Raw genomic sequence first — 18,107 nt, 5'->3', positions numbered from 1 at the left:
TGCTGTTCCTGCAGCATGAAACTCTCTTCCCCAGATACTCACATGACCAGCTTCCTTGCCTCATTCAGGGCTTTGCTCAAATGCCACTTCTCATCAGAGCCTTCCCCGGATAACCTGCAAGGCTGTCACTGCCTTCCCCCACCTCTATCCTCTCACCTGCCCGGGGCTTCTCCTTTGCACTCCAGGTGGTACTGGCTTGTTTACTGTCTGCCTCTCTTCCTCTAGGCACCAGGAGGGCAGAAATCTTTGCATGCTTTGTTCACAGTTGTATGCTAAGTGCCCTGAGGAGTGCCTGGCACCCAGCAGGCACCCAATGCACATTTGTCAAGTGAATGAAGAATTCACATGCACCCTCAGCCAAGGTGGCCCGCACCAACTGAAGCAGTGAAGCCCCCAGAATTTGCCCAGAGTGCACTGGGCTTCATTTGGGCTCATCAGTGCCCATGAACGCACTGCCTTCAGCTCTGCGGCCCCAGCTCGGCTCCTCTCCTGCCCCACCTGACATCCCTTCCCTGTGCACTACAGGACACACATCCTAACCATCCATTTAGATGAGACCACAGGGAGGATGGGGGAGAACGATGTCTCAGTCAGGTTCCAGGCTGCCTCACTGAGCACAGCTGATGAACAGAACAGAGGATAAGCCATGGCCAGGAGGCAGGCAGGTGGACGCAGCTCCCCAACCTCCGTGTGTCTGTCAGAGGCACACCCGATGTTCTATCGTCTTTGCAGCCAGGATGGAGCACAGCATCCCCTGTTTACATCAGATGAGTGGAGAAGTGTGGGTGAGGGCCTTTGATACCCCAGACAAGTCTATACTTAACAGCGCTTCCCCTGCCACGGAAAGAAAGAACTCCTAGTGAGCTGTGTTGGCAAGGCCAACGTCTGGGCTTTGAGCCCAGGAGTCCTTGCAGGGCTGCACTGGGACCATCTTCCCTCACCTGCACAACTGGGGCGGGCCCCAGGGGTCCACTGATGTCCACGTAGGGGTTTTCCGTGGGCAGCCTGCCCGTAGAAGACCTGATCCACTCATCTCTCTGCACCAGGCTTTCCCTCACATCTTGAGGCCCGCTGGCCTCTCCTTTACCTGAAATCCAGTCACATAAAAACCACAGTGGTCTGCTGAGGCCCTACTCTGTGTGATGCACACACGGCTTGCAGATGCACAGATGTATAGAGATCTGGGGGTTCAATAATACAGAATGTGGGGAAACCATATTTTAGTATCTAAACACACATTGCCCTCAATTATTGACTAATTATTTTGGGTATATAATTTAGTTTCTCCCACTAGGTAGTAACTGTCTTACAGATGGAGACTATTTCCTATCCTGGTGCAGTGGAGGCAAAAGTAAACCGACAAACACCGCTCTCCTTTAACACCGAACTGCCGCTTTGGGGCCCTTTTTAAAGAGCTTTTCTGTTGAGGACGTTGTTGCATTTGGATGCGCCAGGTGGAGAACAGGGGCCAAGGGGCTGGGAAGAGCCCCGCAGCTTTCCCAAAAGAAGTGAGGATTTGGGGATCCCTAGGGACACCTGAGTGGAAGAGGAGGAAGCGGATGAGAGGGGAGGAGGAGAGAAGGGTCAGTGGTGTCACGAGCCTGGGGCACTGAGGAGGGTGGGGAGCCAGTGAGCAGCCCCGGGGCAGGGCCCAGGGATGAACTAAGGATGGCAGCAACCGTTATTCTTCACCACATGGGGAGAGAGAGTCTTAGAAAGAATTTCAAGTTCATGCCTGTCACCTCCTGCCCAGTGCTCAGCAAGGGCCAAGGAGTTTGTGTGTTCCAAATTTAGGAGTCAACTGGATCAAGGAGCAAAGTAGATTATGAAGCTAGACCACGGCCTTTGCCCCCAGCCTCTTTTAAACATGGGATGCTTTGAACACATGCTTTACAGATCAGCTCTCTTCTGTCCTGCATAGAGACAGCCCAAAGCAGATATAACCAGATTTTCCAAAATGCTCCCTAATCATCACCCCCAAACTTGCGCCCTGGATCATCCTAGGAAGATGAAATTATGTGCAGTGCCAGTAACATATCAAATGTACTTTATTCTCTGTTCTAACAGTTATTCTTTGTTAATCAACTCTCCAGTAGTCAGGCAATTCAACTAATGGAAACAAGATTTCCTAAAAAACATGTATTTCCAACTGCAACATGTTTGGTCTCGTTCCACTAACAACCGTCTATGTGTCCTGAAAATGGGGAAATACTCCCTCGGCCATCCGTGGTGGGTCTGGTCTAACCAGTTGGTCTCCATTTGCTCCTTGGGGGGACAACAGAGTGCATGACAGCAGGTGGCAGCATCACTTCTCATTGACGAGGGGCACTTCCTGCTTTGGTTCACGCAGTGGGTCCAGCCTCAGTGAAGGACTGGGCGTGGACAGCCCTCAGGCCCCAAACCTGTCTGCATCCAAACAGCTCCACCCCTTCCTGTTTCGCATGTTGGGGTCCCAGGCAAACATAAAACAAATGGCTCTCAGCAAATAAATAAATGAATGAATACACTAATAAATAAAGTTTAAAAATGAGGGAGTTAATGCATCACTCAGAATAAACATTTTTTTCCTTTTTGCCTCCTGGTAGTATCTGGTTCAATATTCCCTAAATGATTTTATATTCTGTGAGGAGGGAAGTATTTTTAGAAAACACTAATCTGATTAAAAGCACAAAATATGAAATTTTTCTGAAGATGGGGGAAAAATAAGTTAACTCAGAAGGGGAATGAAATACAACACAAGCGTCTTGCGTTTTCCAGAACAAATGAGATCAGTTCCCAGGGCCCACAGTTCGTGGTATGTTTGTGTAAACAAGGTGCAAGCAGCTCTGCGTTAGCCACCCCTCAGTGGTCACCTCCGACCTTGCCCGTCTCTTCTAGAAGCTCGCAATTTGATGCTGGGGTCAGAGTGGATGATTATAAATATCCAAGGTGATTATTTGCAAACAGGCTCTGTGGAATAAACCAGGGTTCAGTGTACAAACGCGGGAGGGGGGACACTCAACAGACACGCCTCTGTGGGTCACCTCCAGGAACAGTGTTCTTCGGTCCAGCTCTTCAAACCCCATTTTCTCCTTCATGGTGCAGCTTCAGGTTTTAGGCCTATATTCCCATGAAGATTGTGTCCCCATGGTCAACAGACATGATTAGCCTGAGATTTTATTTCCTTTTTAAAAGAGGTTCAGCCTTTCGGGGCAGGCACCAGGTTCCGGGGGCGAAGCTCCAGGAGGAGGCCCTGCAGGGAGGCTCTCGGGTCCGCATCCACCATAGTCAGAGAGGAAACTCCGCAGAGGCGAGCGGACAAGGCTGGTGACGCAGCACCACGGCTTCCGTGGCCAGGTCTGCCGCGCTTGGGAAGACAGGCATTACTTCAGACACAGCAGTTGTCGAGAGAAACTTCTGTTGGTGGTTACTTCTCGTGGACAAAGTGCAAATTCATGTCTTGCCTGAGAAGTGGCTAATTATCATCTAAGGGTGGTTGTGGCCTTAGGGCTCTGTAATGTTCTGGAAGCAGGAGCCAAATGAAGCAAGACTCATTCAGATTCACCTCTCTGCGCAGCTCCTGGTTCTCTTTGCTTGTGAAGGTGGGGTGTGGTGATCAGACATTGTTATACCAGAGGGCTGTTATTTAATATTCCTGCATTAATTTAAATATTTGTTTTCTAACTAGCTATGAGTATTTAATTTGATGGTTAGGTCAGGATAACAAGCGCCCTCTGTGACCCCCTATGAGGCTAGGTCTTCCTGTGGTCTGGAAGTGCTCAGGGGCCCTGGGAAACAATTTTAGCAAAATGCTTTCTTGGGACCTTAGTTTGGTTCCCACTAGAAGCAGATCTTGAGTAAAGGATTGAGGTGGAATTGTTTTCTTGGGACGTGACCACAGGAAAAACTGGCAGGGAACACGCCAACAAAGGGTGTGTTACCAAGGCAGGGACCTCTGTGGGCACCTGGACCCTGGTCCTGCTGGGACCTCACCGAGTTCAGCTGAGACCATTCCTAGAGTTAGCCCACCAGAATGAACACCTCCTGTCACTTATCTGGGAGGGCAGCTCCTGGGGGCAGAGGTTCTCCCCAGCTTTGTAGGGTGGGCTTCAGGTCCCCAAAGAATGTCCTCAGTTAGGCAGAGGCCAGGCCAGGGGACTTCCTGCAAGGGTAATACCTGAGGGGGCTGGGCTGAGAGCACCTGCTGCAGAGCCTGTGGAACAACTAGGGGTGTTAGACACCCTAAAAGCTTCAACCAGGGCAATGCTATGGAGCAGAACCACCACAGTCAGTGAACATTTGGGAGTCAGTGAGAAGATGGGGTCACACAAGGAAGGTGGACATCCAAGATGACACATGTCATCTACTGCTACATGAACAGGCACAAAGAACAAATATGCGTCGTGTGTCTTCAAAGAGAGCCTTGGGCAAAGCTCTCTAAGGCTCGATATAAAATAACATCACATAAGTCAGGTGAAGCTGACCTTGGCTTAGCCAGCAATCAGGGTATGTCGATAATTATATTATTTTTTCACTCTCATATGTTTTTGTTTTCACAGTGTGGCTATAATTGAGTTGTACACTGGACTTTGGATTTTGTGAAGAAATTGAGATTCCCATCTGAAGGCCCCGTGCTCAGTAAAGGACGTGTGAGCAGGGGGAGCAGCATGTACAAAGGCCCTGGGTCAGGAGGGAGCACTGTGCATGCACGGGCTGTGGAGAGTGAAAGAGAAAATGGTGTGAGGTGGAAGCAGAGAGGTGCCCACAGACAGACCGTGCAGAGTGCTGGCCACTTGTCACTGCTCGAGGAAAGCAGGGATTATCCCACATCAACCAAGTGACCAGGAAATATACAGGGACACAGTCTTTTATGACCAGCCCAGGGGGGCTGGTGTCACAACTGAAAACCAGCCCTAGAATGTCAAGTTATCATTAACTGTCGATCCAGTTTCTAAATGTGTATCCCTGCTCAAAATCTGCATTACCTGCAGGCATGATTTTCTGCACACACGTTATTGCATAAGGCAATGATTGTCCCTTTAGATCTTCTTGCTTCCACTTTCTGTAACATTTGTGCAAGGAACTCAAGGCATAATCACCGGGTTCCTACTGTTTTCAGATGGAGAGTTAAAGCAGTTTTAGCAACGTGGATTTGGATTGGATTGAGGGTAAGGATGGGAACTAGCACTCAACTGTCAGCCCAGCCCTCTTGTCGCTGCACCTGCCTCACCTTCAGAGCCCACCAGTGCAGGGCCAGCGTTGGAGAGAGAGCACTTCCTCCACGCCGTGGCCTGGGCGCTCGGCCTGCCTCACCCTAGTCCAAGTGGAAATGATGCTCCCCCCACGTACATCACGAGAAAGGAAAATGAAAACGACACTAAGATGCCATTTCCCACCTATCAAGTTGCCAACAATTAAAAAGCACAACAAAGCATACTATTACGCTGTGGGGAAACAGGCTGATGGGAATGCAAATCGGTGCAGCCATAGGAAGCAAATTTGTCCAGATATAACACAATCAAATACGAGTTTACTTTTTGGCCCAGTAATCTCACTTCTAGGAATCTATCCTGAAGATTCACCTCTAATAATATAAAAATATATATGCACAAGGTTATTCATTGCAGCATTATATGTAACTGCAAAATACTGGAAACAACCTAAATGCTCACTCAAAGGAGAGTGATTACATTAACTGTGATACATTCACACAGTGGAATACAATGCAGCTTATAAAAGAATGAAGGGTATCAATGTGAATTAATTGGGTCGAAATTGAGGGTATCAGTGTTTTGAGGGTATCTACAGATAGATAAAAATATATGTGTCTACGTATACACGCACATTGTTATATAGATATGTTTCTGGACATAAATGTGTACATATATTTCCCAGCACGGTCTGTTGAGAGGGCCTAGAAACAATGACACCCTCACATCCCCAGTAGCAATGAGCAGACCTAGCTCCCAGATATTGGTTTCTAAATACCATTCTCTAACAAAAGCAGCCAGGGCTCTTTGGAGAAATGGCTGATTTCAGGGCCATGGCTGCCAATGTACGAGAAACATCTGGAACAGTTTATTGTACTAGGAATGATGATAACGAATGATTAAAGAATGACAAGCTACATCAAAAGGGCACAGAAGCCAACTTGAAGGGGCTCCTGCTGCCACATCTGTAACGAAGTGAGCATCACAATAAACATACAATAAATACTGTAATAAATGGGATGGTAACCCATTGAATAAAATAAGAATAAGTGGTCTAGCCTGAAATAAAGTAACAAATGGGTAAAACAATACATATGGGAGAAGCGAAAACTCTTCTTCATAGCTGAATGCCAACTAATAAATATAGAAGGAGCAATGGGGCTAGAAATTTGTCAAAGAATGCTAAAACTAGTAGGTGAATGACTAATGGAATGCAAGATGCTCCCATAGTCTAGCAGTATCTCCCTACAGGATAGTTACTAACTGCAAAGAAACACCGTCATTTGGCCAGTGAAAAACTTGGCAGGCACCCTCTTCAACAAGTGAACAAAGTTACCACCACCAGTAATGGGGCACACTGACACCTTGGGCCTCCTGATGCACTGCACCAGGAAGGGCACAGCGTCACGTCTGGGGTGGTCCTGCCAAAAATGCAGTCATCCAGTCAACAGGAATCATCAGACAAAACCAAATGGAGGGTTGTTTGTAAAATAATTGACTTGTACTCTGCAAAAACATCAAGGTCATGAAAGACAAAGACAGCGAGAAGGTTCCAGATTACAGAAGACTAAAGAGGCATGGCAAAAAAATGCAATGTAGGATCCTGAACTGGATCCTGGACCTCATTTTTTTTCACTTTTGCTACAAAGGACAATATTGAAAGAACTGGAACGATTTGAATAAGGTCTATAGATTAGACGATGGTATTGTAACAATTTTAATTTCCTGACTTTTATAATTGAATTTGTTTTCAGAAAATACACAAGGTTCCTTTGGGGTAAAGGAACATTATGTCTGTAACTTCAGTGCAAATAGCTCAGAAAAACATATGTATGCTGATAGAATGATAAAGCAAGTATGATCAACTACTAAGACTGAAGGAAACCGGTTGACAGATACACAGAAATTCTTTGTACTATTTTTGCAAATTTTCTGTAAGTCTAAAATTATTTCAAAAATAAAAAGGAAAAAAAAAATCCCTCACACACGTGCCATTTTAGAAGGAAAAAAAATATACTTTAAATAGAATTTTTTCCTTTGGCAATTAAGCATTGCATACTTTTTTTTTTTTTCTTTTTTCCATCGTGCTTTAATGGAAACATTGTGAGCATTACGGGAAAAAAACAAAAATATATTGAATTCACTTTTTTCATGACACGTGAGTAATTCATCTTCCATTGCAATTTGGTATTTCATCAAGTTTGTCCTTTTCATGTTTCCACAGAGAAGCTACTTAGAGGCATTTTAGTATCACACACCTGCCCACAGGAGCACAGCCGGTCGAACACCTCAAAGAGATGTGCTTGAGCCCAAGAAGCCAAAAGTGGCTTCCAGAATAAAGCATGGGCACCGTGCACAGTCAGAGGCACCTTCCCAAGAGACAGGGCCACCAAGTGCCCACTCCCAGGGGCCCATATAGCAAAGGGCTGGAGGAATCTGGCAAAGCACACGAGTGCCCACAGTCACGCTGCCCACAGGGTGTCAGCCTCAGGAGCTCAGAGAATAACAACGGGTAAAACTTCAGGCTGATGAGGGTGAGGAGGGGCCGGCTGGGAGCCTGGTAGAACATGAACCCTCACGGGAACAAAGGCAAACTCGGGGGAACGTGACATCCATCCATCCACAACTATCCACCTACCCAACAAAGAGTCCCTGAGTCCCTAGAAAGTGCCAGAAATTATTCTGGATGCTGTGGGAGGAGTGCAGGTGACCACCACAGAGACCTTCCTTTAAAAGACTGGCCATCTCTACTTCCTGTATTCTGCCCAGCCCTGTCCTCCACCCCAGTGTACCAGAAACCTCTTTGGCTTGAGTGAGAGTCATGTCGATCTTGATCCAGAGTGGGTAGAATGCGGATCCCTCACCTGATTTGTTCCAAGTCTCCTCCGTCCTCTTGAAGTTTCAGGCATTGGCCAAAGCCACCAGTTCCTCTGCAGTGAGAGATCTACATCTTCCATCTCTACAAGCAAAGCCAACTGCCTGAAACATGGGAGCCAAGAGAATCTTGTGTTCAGGTGAGTGCAGAAACCCCTGCCCAGTCTCTCAGCCCCTCGCTGCTGGCCCGTGGACCACAGCGCCACACATCTGGAAGTACCTGTAGCCCAGGTGGGTTCCCTGGTTTGTAAGACTTAGAGTATTTTCCAAACCAAAGGTTTCCTTTGTGCAAACCTCAGGTTATATATCAAGTCCAGGCTGGGGTGGTCTAGGTAATTGAATATCAGCCATTTTTTAAAAATCACTAATTTCCCAATTTTCTTTACTGTTCTGAAATGTTCTGCTTTATTGAAAGGAAAGCATGTATTTAAGTTGTATTTTTAGTTAGTTTGAAGACTACAGAGATAATATTAAAATTCATTAAAGAAAACCTTATACAGTATGTCTATGTGTAGTTGTGTATATATGTATAAACTATTTCAGTGTGTGTGTGTAACCACTACAACAATCAGGATACAGGAAGGTTCCGTCACCTCCAAAAACTCCCTCCTGCTGCTGCCTGTTTATAGTCACCCCTTCCTCAACCTTAACCCCTGGCAGCCACTGAGCTGTTGTCAGTTGTTGCACTTGTGTCTTTTCCAGAAATGTCACAGGAACAGAATCAGATAGTGTGTGACCTTTAGAGACTGGCCTTTTCCACTCAGCAAAATGCCCTTGAAATTCCTGGGTGTATCAGCAGTTCATTCCTTTTTATTCCTGAGTAATATTCCATAATAAGGAAGTGTCACCATGTGTTCATCCATTCATCCACGGAAGAACACACGTTTCCGGTTTTTGGTTATAACAAATAAATGCTGTGACATGTACAGCTTTCTGTGTGAAGGTAAGTTTTCATTTCTTTAGAGTAAATACCCAGGAGTGGGAGTGTTGGGTCATATGGTGTTTGTTTAACTTCACAAGAAAATGACAAGCTTTCCCAGAATGGCTGTACTGTTTTCCATGCCCCCAGCAATGAATGCGGGTCCTGTTGCTCTGCCTCCTCACCAGCACCTGGCAGTCTCAGGGTTTGAGATTTCAGCATCTAAGAGCTGCATCTGGTATCGCATCATGGTTTTAGTCTGTATTCACCTGATGGCTGATGATATTAAACATCTTTTTGTGTGCTTATTTCCCATTTGTAGATCATATCTAGTGAAGTGTCTGTTCAAATCTTCTGTTCTTTTTCAAGTTAGATTGTTTGATTTATTACTTTTGAGTTTAGAGAGTTTTTTAATATCTTCTGGACATAAACTCTTTGTCAGACATGTGATTTGCAAATATTTTTTTCCCAGTCTGTAGCTTGTCTTTTCATTCTCTTAACAATTTTACAGAGTAAAATTGCAGAGTAAAAGCTTTTAATTTTGATGATGTCAAATTTATGCATCCTTTCTTTTATGGATTGTTTTTCTGATGCCACATCTAAAAACTCGTCACTTAACTTTAGGTTACAGAGATTTTCTGCGTTTTCTTCTAAACGTTTTATAGTTATACACTTTACATTTAAATGTAAATGTGATGGTCCACTTCTTTTTCAGAGAAATGTTGCTATATCTTTGTTCAGTAAATTAACTCAACTACAAGAATACATTTGCCTGTCAATATAAACTCTAGAATATGAAACACAACACTGAAACTGGTATATGATGGTTTTAAAACAGTAGGTTAAAAATGGATTAGTGAATGAATGGTGCAGAGACAACACCTTTCTTACTCCTTGCACCAAAATGCATTCAAATAGACAAAACATACATAACAGGTAAAAAAATTATATAGTGAATGCTCACATATCCATCATTTAGATTCTACTATTAGCATCTTTACTGTACTGACTTTATCATATATTTAGCAATTTGTTCATCCTTCCACCCATCCATCACTTCGTCTTATTTTTTTTTTTTAAGCATTGCAAAGTAAACTCCTTCTGAACACTTCAGCATGTCTGTCATCAACTGAGGTTCAATATTTGTTTGCACTTTTTTCCTGTAGTAAAATTTACAAAAATTTATTTTTAATAGAAGACTGGGGTTTCTGGTTCTGATTTAGATAAGTTGTATAAACATGACCTCAAGATACAGGACAGTCAATATGGTAGAATAGAAAGGATGTGGAGTTAAAATTTGGTCTATCCCTTCCTAGCTGTGTAACCTTGGAGAGGTAACCGATGTCCTGGGGTTTGGCTATCTTGGGGCCTCACTTAGGGGCTTCAAGATTGCTGATGCTTGGGCCTCTGATGCTCTGGGCATTAGGGATTTTATAAGTATATGTGATTATAAGTTTTACATGTGATTCTAATATGCAGCCAAGGTGGAAAAATACTGGCTGGAACCTCAAATTCCTGATCTATAAGACAAGGATGCCAATATCTTCCTGACTGAGCTGGAAAAAGCACTAGATATGGAAGCATACAGGACATGAGTCACTCTTCCTGTCACATACTCCCTGATGGTCGAATAGCTGCCTCTTGCCGTTTCTACCCCATATAGAAATTCTCCTCATGGGTCCAATCACAGTTAAGGGTAAGGAGCAGGGATAACTCCATTTGCAGAAATTGCAGCACCTCTTAAATAATAATAATTTATTTAGTTTATATTTCTGATACCAACAGGTGCCCATTTCACTTTCAACAGGTTGGCTCTTGCAGGACATGCACACCTCTGTCTCCAGACATGGCTGAGACAGTTTCCATAAGCAGCTTTTGTGATGAGCTAGTAGACATTAATTCTGCCCTGCCCCTCCACCCCCCAATAGTTTCTCGGGTCTTTAGAATAAGTTATGGACTTACACTATCTCAGAGAACTCCAATTTATCAAGTAGTGGACTTGGTGACCCCTGAAGGAGAAGTGTGAGGTCCAGGATCACCCTCTGTTCAACTGAACAAGTTGAGGCTACAAGAGATCTTCTGAAAGAGGACTGCAAGAAAACGGTACCTGCTGTCTCCTTTCAGCCCAGCCTGGAGACTAGCCCTTACCGATACACCGAATGCTGTGACTACCTTTACCTTCTGATAGCATGTTTCGAGTGTTTATGGAAATACAGGAATCCCTTATTTAGCATGTTTTGAAAATCTCTGCTGCTTCCAGATCCACGGAGATGACCAGGACAACACGTGCCTCTCTTTTGTTGGGCAGCTGGCTCTTTCAAAACTCTCCTCAAAGTCCATATCATCTTTATCTTAGGTTTTGATCTCGTAAATGCTGAAGTCTTGCCAGCCAAGGGTGATTCTAGGTGATTTGAAAAGGGAATCAAAATTGGTAGATCAGTGATTGGCCTGGAAAGAGACAGCCCCTCGAGGGGCCCCAGCCCTAGGAGTCTGATAGTCTCACACCTCTCTCTCGGCCCAGGCCAACAACTGACAGATGGGGCTGTTACAAGGGACAATTCCAGCTGGAACAATATGACCCACTCTGCTCACAAAGGAAAGAGAGCTGTGTAAGTCCCTTTTATGAACACATTTATTTCCTCCAGGTCACTGCCTGAAGCAAAGACAAAGCTCGGGCCTCCACCAGGCATGGTGCAAGGTTCTGCCTACTTCTTCCTTAAACCTGGACCAGTTGCTGCATTTTTAGAAGCACACATATATGGTGTAGAGAATCCCAATCCCATTACATGCAACACCTCAACCCTGAGGCTACGTGTGAAGCAGTGTGAGGGGCCCCATGCCCACTGTGGGATGAGCTGCAGTGGGAGGCTGGAGAGATGCAGTGAGGGAGGCAGATCTGCCCAGACGGGCACAAGGCCCTGGCAGAGCTGACAGGCCATGAAGAGGAGAAGTGTTTCAAGGGTGAGAGCTGCCATGGGAAGTGTCCAGAAAGGAGAAGCAGGGGGCTCCAGTCTGCTTCACACAGGTCAGATCACTTCTGGATCGTCCATTTCTCAGCTCATTTCAAGAGGGATCCAGAGTGACGAGGATGACGGGGAGAGTAGAATACTGTCCTACCAGGAATAGTGGAGACATTGGGAGTGTTCTGTCCAGGGCCTGGCACCCTTGGGTGGGTAAGGTGGAGGGGTGTGAGAGTTGTCTTAAGGTGTGGAGGGCCATCCTTAGAAGGCAGGCACATTCCCGGCCTCCCTTTAGGGCAGGCCCTATCTCTAGAGAGGGAAACCGTTTCCAGTAAAGGTCAGTCTTACATCTTCTCTGTCCCTGAAGTGGATTAGAAGAAGCCATCTGGACCAGACAGGGAAGGTCCCTGTCCTTGCTGCTCAGAGTGTGGTCCAGGCGCAGCAGCATCGGCATCTGCTGGGAGCTGTTAGAAATGCATACTCCCAGGCCCTGCCCTGGACTGCCTGGACCTGCACTTTAACAGATCCTTTAACCTTAGGAAGTGATTCATGCCCATGCTGAAGTTGGCCAACGCTTAGGAGAGGTGTCTGGACGAAAAGTCACTAGGGATGGCTCCTTCACTGGGAGGTTCTCTCTGCCACAGCATGTCAGGACACTCCTCAGCTTTCTGCCTGAGCTACTTACCTTTTTGTCAAACCTGCACTTCAGCAAACAAAAAGCAACGACGATGACCAACTACTGGCCACTCCGTTTGTTCTCTGCTCCTAGTTCAGATGCCTTCCTTCCTCCAGGTTCCTCAGGCCCCATGAGCTTCTCCTTCATCTTGTTCCAAGATGAACAGTCTTCTCCTGGTGACAGTGGCCTTCTGGGGCTTGTCCACACTGTAACAGCTCTCTGACTTCACTCCCGCCATGCAGTGCGGGTCCTCAGAGGGGCTGGCACGGCGGTCACTAGGCACTTTGCTCCTACTCAGCCCATCTGGCGTGGTACCAGTCGGCTAGAGAACAGCCAGCCCAGTGTGTGCTGTGACACACTGGTTCAGAAAGTCAAAATCAATGGTGTTTTAAAGCCAAAAGCCTCAGGGTCAAATTAACCCTGGAATCACTGAGTTAAAGTCCAACATGTGAGTTGTGGCTGGCTTTAAACTGTAGGACTTGCGGGGCTGTAACTTTCCAGGGAGCATCACGAGTTTCCAAGAGGTGGGACAGGCAAGCAGTGTTGCCAGACATTTTCTCTTTTCAGAGAGTGAGTGTTCCACAGAACATACTTCAGGGAGCCTGGGCAAGGGTTGGTGATTGCATCCACATCTACTCAGACCAGGCCCAGTAATTCATACAAGAGGATGTTCAAGAATGGCTGGTCTTGGGGCCGGCCCTGTGGCTTAGTGGTTAAGTGCGCGCGCTCCACTGCTGGCGGCCTGGGTTCGGATCCTGGGCGTGCACCGATGTACCACTTGTCCGGCCATGCTGAGGCCGCATCCCACATACAGCAACTAGAAGGATGTGCAACTGTGACATACAACTATCTACTGGGGCTTTGGGGGAAAAAAAGGAGGAGGATTGACAATAGATCTTAGCTCAGAGCTGGTCTTCCTCAGCAAAAAAAAGAGGAGGATTAGCATGGATGTTAGCTCAGGGCTGATCTTCCTCACCAAAAAAAAAAAAAAAAAAGAATGGCTGGTCTTGGTTAAGATGGTGGCATAAATGAACACTTTAGACTGGTGGTTCTTTAATTAGAATCATCTGCAGACCTTTAAGAAAAATATTGATGCCAGAGATTTTGATTTATTTGGTTTGGGGTGTGACCTCTGCATCACTGTGTCTAAAGAGAGAGCCGGGAGGACACGGACGCCAGCTGAGGACAGTGGATCTGGACCAAGCGCGGCCCAGGGAGAGAGTGGGTACTGACTGGCCCACCCACTGCCTTTCCACTGCTCCAGCTTTTCTTCTGCTTCTTCCTATTCTATAGCCCACAGAGTAAGATCCGTCTGGCTAAAATGACCATGGGATTTCTTTTTTAATGAAATACCAATGCTGTGTTGTTCATAATATTCTTTATGTCATGCTTTCTTCTATTCCTTACTTGGAGTCTTTGTTTTTACGGTTTGTGAAAAAACACAGTCTGCTCCTGTGTTTCAACATGGTGCTGAATGTTGCTTGGGAGAATTTAACATGTGCCATTAACCGGTAATCCCCAAGACAGGAAGATACTCGGGTGCTACTGCAGAGCCCCTGGGGAGCTGACCATGTGCCAGGCCGGAGTTCCATTTCTGTTTCTTGCATTTGACACAGGTGACTTTTTATTCATTTATTTATTTGGTGATGAAGACTAGCCTGGAGCTAACATCTGTTGCCTTTCCTCCTCTTTTTGCTGAGGAAGATTGGCACTGGGTTAACATCCATGCCCATCTTCCTCCACTTTATATGTGGGATGCCTGCCACAGCATGGCTTGATGAGATGAGCTGTGCGTATGTCCATGCCCGGGATCTGAACCTGCGAGCCCTCGGCCACAGAAGAGGCGCGCACGAACTTAACCACTACTCCACCGGGCTGGCCCCTGACACAGGTGACTTTGTAAAGCACTTTATTAAACAAAGTCAAGGTCACATAAGATTCTTACTGAGAAGACTCTCAAGGAGCTTGGGTGCTCACATAGTTTGGCTTCATTTCTATTAAATCTATGAAATTGACCTCAGAGTTCTCCTCCCTCTGATAGACTCATTTATTCATTAATAAATTAATGAATACAAATATTAATTATGTACCTACTTGTGGAGCTCTGGGCTAAGCACTGGAGAGAGATGCAGGAGTTTATGCCTTTGCTCCTCACCCTGCAGGCTATAAACCACTCACCTACAGCCCCTGTGGGAGAAGTGGTCCTCAGGCCATCAGTGGGTGATGCACACTCCAGGTCCCACAGGACCAGGTTGGGGCTCCGCTCTGTGGCATTTTGCCTGAAACCCTCTCCTTCCTCGACTCCCCTTCCTTATCTTGCTTCCTCCACTGGCTGACTGGTCTTTCCTGGGAGCATTTTCTTAGGAAATCACTTGCTCATGAATCCTCACATTGCTGTCTCCTTCTGGGAAACTCAACCTAAGAGGAATGTGTCAAATGAAACAGAAAATAAATAAGTAAACAAACCAAACACACAAACAATGATATTGAACTGCAACATGGATGCTGAGAAGAAGCCAGCCAAGTGAAGGACAAGGGAAAGAACATTCCAGGTATAAGGGATGGCTGCAAAGGCCTACATGGTGGCTGAGAGGCTACTGAGACTGGAGAGTGGTGGGGAGGGAACCAGAGGCAGGGACACAGCGGGAGGGGCACTGCCCATGGCACTCCCTGATGGCCAGGCACAGAGAGTCTGCATTTTATTTACTCTGGTAAACTGCTACCAGCGATATTTTAAAAGAGATACAAGCAAAAGTACTAGAAGAGGAGACTCAGTAACTGAAGAATCTATCCAAAGGCTTGATTTTTCCTCAGTTTTCTGGAAGAAACATTAGAGTAAAATCCCGTATGATCTACCATATTGGAACACATCCAGATTTCACCCAGCCTGGGCCAGTAGAGCACTGGTTAGTTTGCTGGAAAGATGGCTGTCTTCTGGGCTTTGACCTCAAGTTACCAATGGCCCACCCACCTTGTCCTGTCCCCTCCACCATCAAGCCTCCCAGAAACACCACTGTTATCTCTGCTAAATCATTCCTGAATCTACATTCCACAGTCTAGACCTCTATGGGTAATGTCTTACGTGAGGTTATGAGATTCCAAGCAATGTATTCTGTTTCTAAATATACTTCTTTTAACTCTGAGGAATGTTCCCCGACTCCACATATTCTATTTGTTTTGCGATTACACAGACTTCCACCATATCCCCTGGTAGTTCTCACCTTTCCAAACATGAGATCTCTAATTATCTGTCCTTGATGATATGGCACCACCATAGGTTCGCTTACTTTCTACTTACAGATACGTTTGAGGTACAATGTGAAAACTTACTGAAGCCTCAGATGAACTGTACATACAAAGGGGACACTTTTCAATTAACACACTGTACACAGCAGGTACCCCTTGTTTTATAGATTTATTTTTTTAAACCGGGCAGAGGCTATTTTTCCCAACACAGTCTAGCATTTCTGTGGTGACAGCCTCATGGTACACAATGCAATTTTCATTATCTAGGAGGAAAACATCTTTTCTTCTGGCACCTTCAGCAGCTCCAACTTCCAGGACAACCAACGTAGCACTACTCTGCTTCTTTCCACTTGTGAGTGAGAACACAACCCTCACCAAGGACGACCCTGGCAAGAATTACTTGGCACACTTTCCACAGCGAAGGCCTCTTTCTCAGCTCCTTCTATTCCTCCAAACGAAGAGAAGCGCAGGCTGCGTGCATCACTGCACCAGGTTCCACTGAAGCCGGATGTGTCTGTTCTTCATCCACAAGGACAGAGCCTCCCTCAACCTCGTAATGGTTTGAGCACAGCTCCTTGAATGAACAAAACGCCTCTTGTTATGGAAAACCTAGCTTAAAACTCCCAGCACACTGAGTCAGCAGACCGGCACCATCTCTCACATACCACAGGTTCTTTCTACCACGAGAGTTCATCACGCACCCCAGATTATCTATGTTTCAGTTGTATGAGTTTTTTCTTCTGTTTTTAAGAAACACTGTGAAATGGTTTGCTAGAGAAAAAAATGAAAACTACTGGTTAAAACAAGAGTTGGGCTCATCCTGGATTTTAATGATGTGTTCTGTCACTGTTTGCTAGCAGCATGATTCACGGATCGCTGAACCGTCCTGTGATACGACGACCTTGCTTCTCAGGACCCCTTTAAAACAGCACGTTCTCATCACCCATACTTTCAATTCAAACGATGCGCTTCTTCTAACAAACTTTAAGTTTAATGCTCATCATTACTTTCTTTTTCTTATAATATTATGATATGCTAAGCAGGAGATGGTATTTTTATCAACACTGGTCAAGGTTAAATGGTATTCCCAAGGTCTCGAGGCTAATCGTGAGGAAGTCTTTCACACACATCCTCTAGAGGTACGGAAGCGCTGAAGTTAGTGGCAAGCCTGTGAGGAGACATGTTTTCATAAACCATGGAGCAAATCCACAGCACAGGGAACTCCAAAGGATCCTTTCTGTACTGGATTCTGTTCACATGAGTATTACTTGAAATAAGTGGACCTTAGCTAAGTTTGGGGAAACATTATTTAAAATCAAAATTTTACTGGTATGTGTTCAAAACCAAGTATGGAAGAGATCTATCAAAGTTACGGGCCTTCTCTTCATTGCTATTCAAACTACATTTACTGATCTTAGAAAGCCTTGAGCTCACAGCTACATGTAAACATGTAAAAGCTGATTTCATTACAACAATTATAGTCTTACAGTGACAAAAGATTCTAGTACTCTGGCAATGATTCCCTTTATTGGGGCAGCCACAGAAAGAACAGGTGTCTCCTCACCCACAATTCTGACTAGTGGCTCAGAAGCCACAATCAAGAGATCTGATCAGCACAAGTTTGAAAAATTAAAAAGGCTTTTATTCCTTTAGTGTACAATTTTGGTTTGATGCTCCCATCATTTTACTTATCAAAAACGGTTTCACAAGAATATGAAGAATGATCCACTTGTGTTATGATGACAGATGGATTTATTATCTTGGAGACCCTCTCCTCATCTAATGGCTATAATTACACTCTCCAATGCCTTTTGTTGACATATATAAGAATATTTTAGATAAGAATACAAAGATATTGATTTTTATTTTTTATTTATTTATTTTTGTGGGGAAGATCAGCCCTGAGCTAACATCCATGCTAATCCTCCTCTTTTTGCTGAGGAAGACCGGCTCTGAGCTAACCTCTATTGCCAATCCTCCTCCTTTATTTTCCCCAAAGCCCCAGTAGATAGTTGTATGTCATAGTTGCACATCCTTCTAGTTGCTGTATGTGGGACGGGGCCTCAGCATGGCCGGAGAAGTGGTGCGTCGGTGCGTGCCCGGGATCCGAACCCGGGCCGCCAGTAGTGGAGCATGCGCACTTAACCGCTAAGCCACGGGGCCGGCCCGATTTTTATTTTTTAAGAAACACGCCTTGAGTTCCACATTTAAATGAGTGTTATTCTTAATACAGAAAATTAAAA

At 45.4% G+C, this 18,107-nt stretch overlaps 1 protein-coding gene across 1 annotated transcript in view; it reads right to left on the bottom strand.

Annotated features, from left to right (window-relative positions):
* SYNDIG1 (synapse differentiation inducing 1) overlaps positions 1-18,107 on the bottom strand; it is a 117,038-nt gene that overhangs the window by 88,895 nt on the left and 10,036 nt on the right. The window contains exon 2 of the mRNA XM_058562213.1: positions 942-1,087. Within this exon, the coding sequence (XP_058418196.1) occupies positions 942-1,087 (146 nt within the window). The remainder of the gene's footprint in view (positions 1-941; positions 1,088-18,107) is intronic.

This window comes from Diceros bicornis, chromosome 19 (assembly GCF_020826845.1).
Source record: "Diceros bicornis minor isolate mBicDic1 chromosome 19, mDicBic1.mat.cur, whole genome shotgun sequence".
NCBI lineage: Eukaryota > Metazoa > Chordata > Mammalia > Perissodactyla > Rhinocerotidae > Diceros > Diceros bicornis.
Note: the sequence above shows the minus strand (reverse complement) of the source record. Positions and strands in the feature narration are given on the sequence as shown.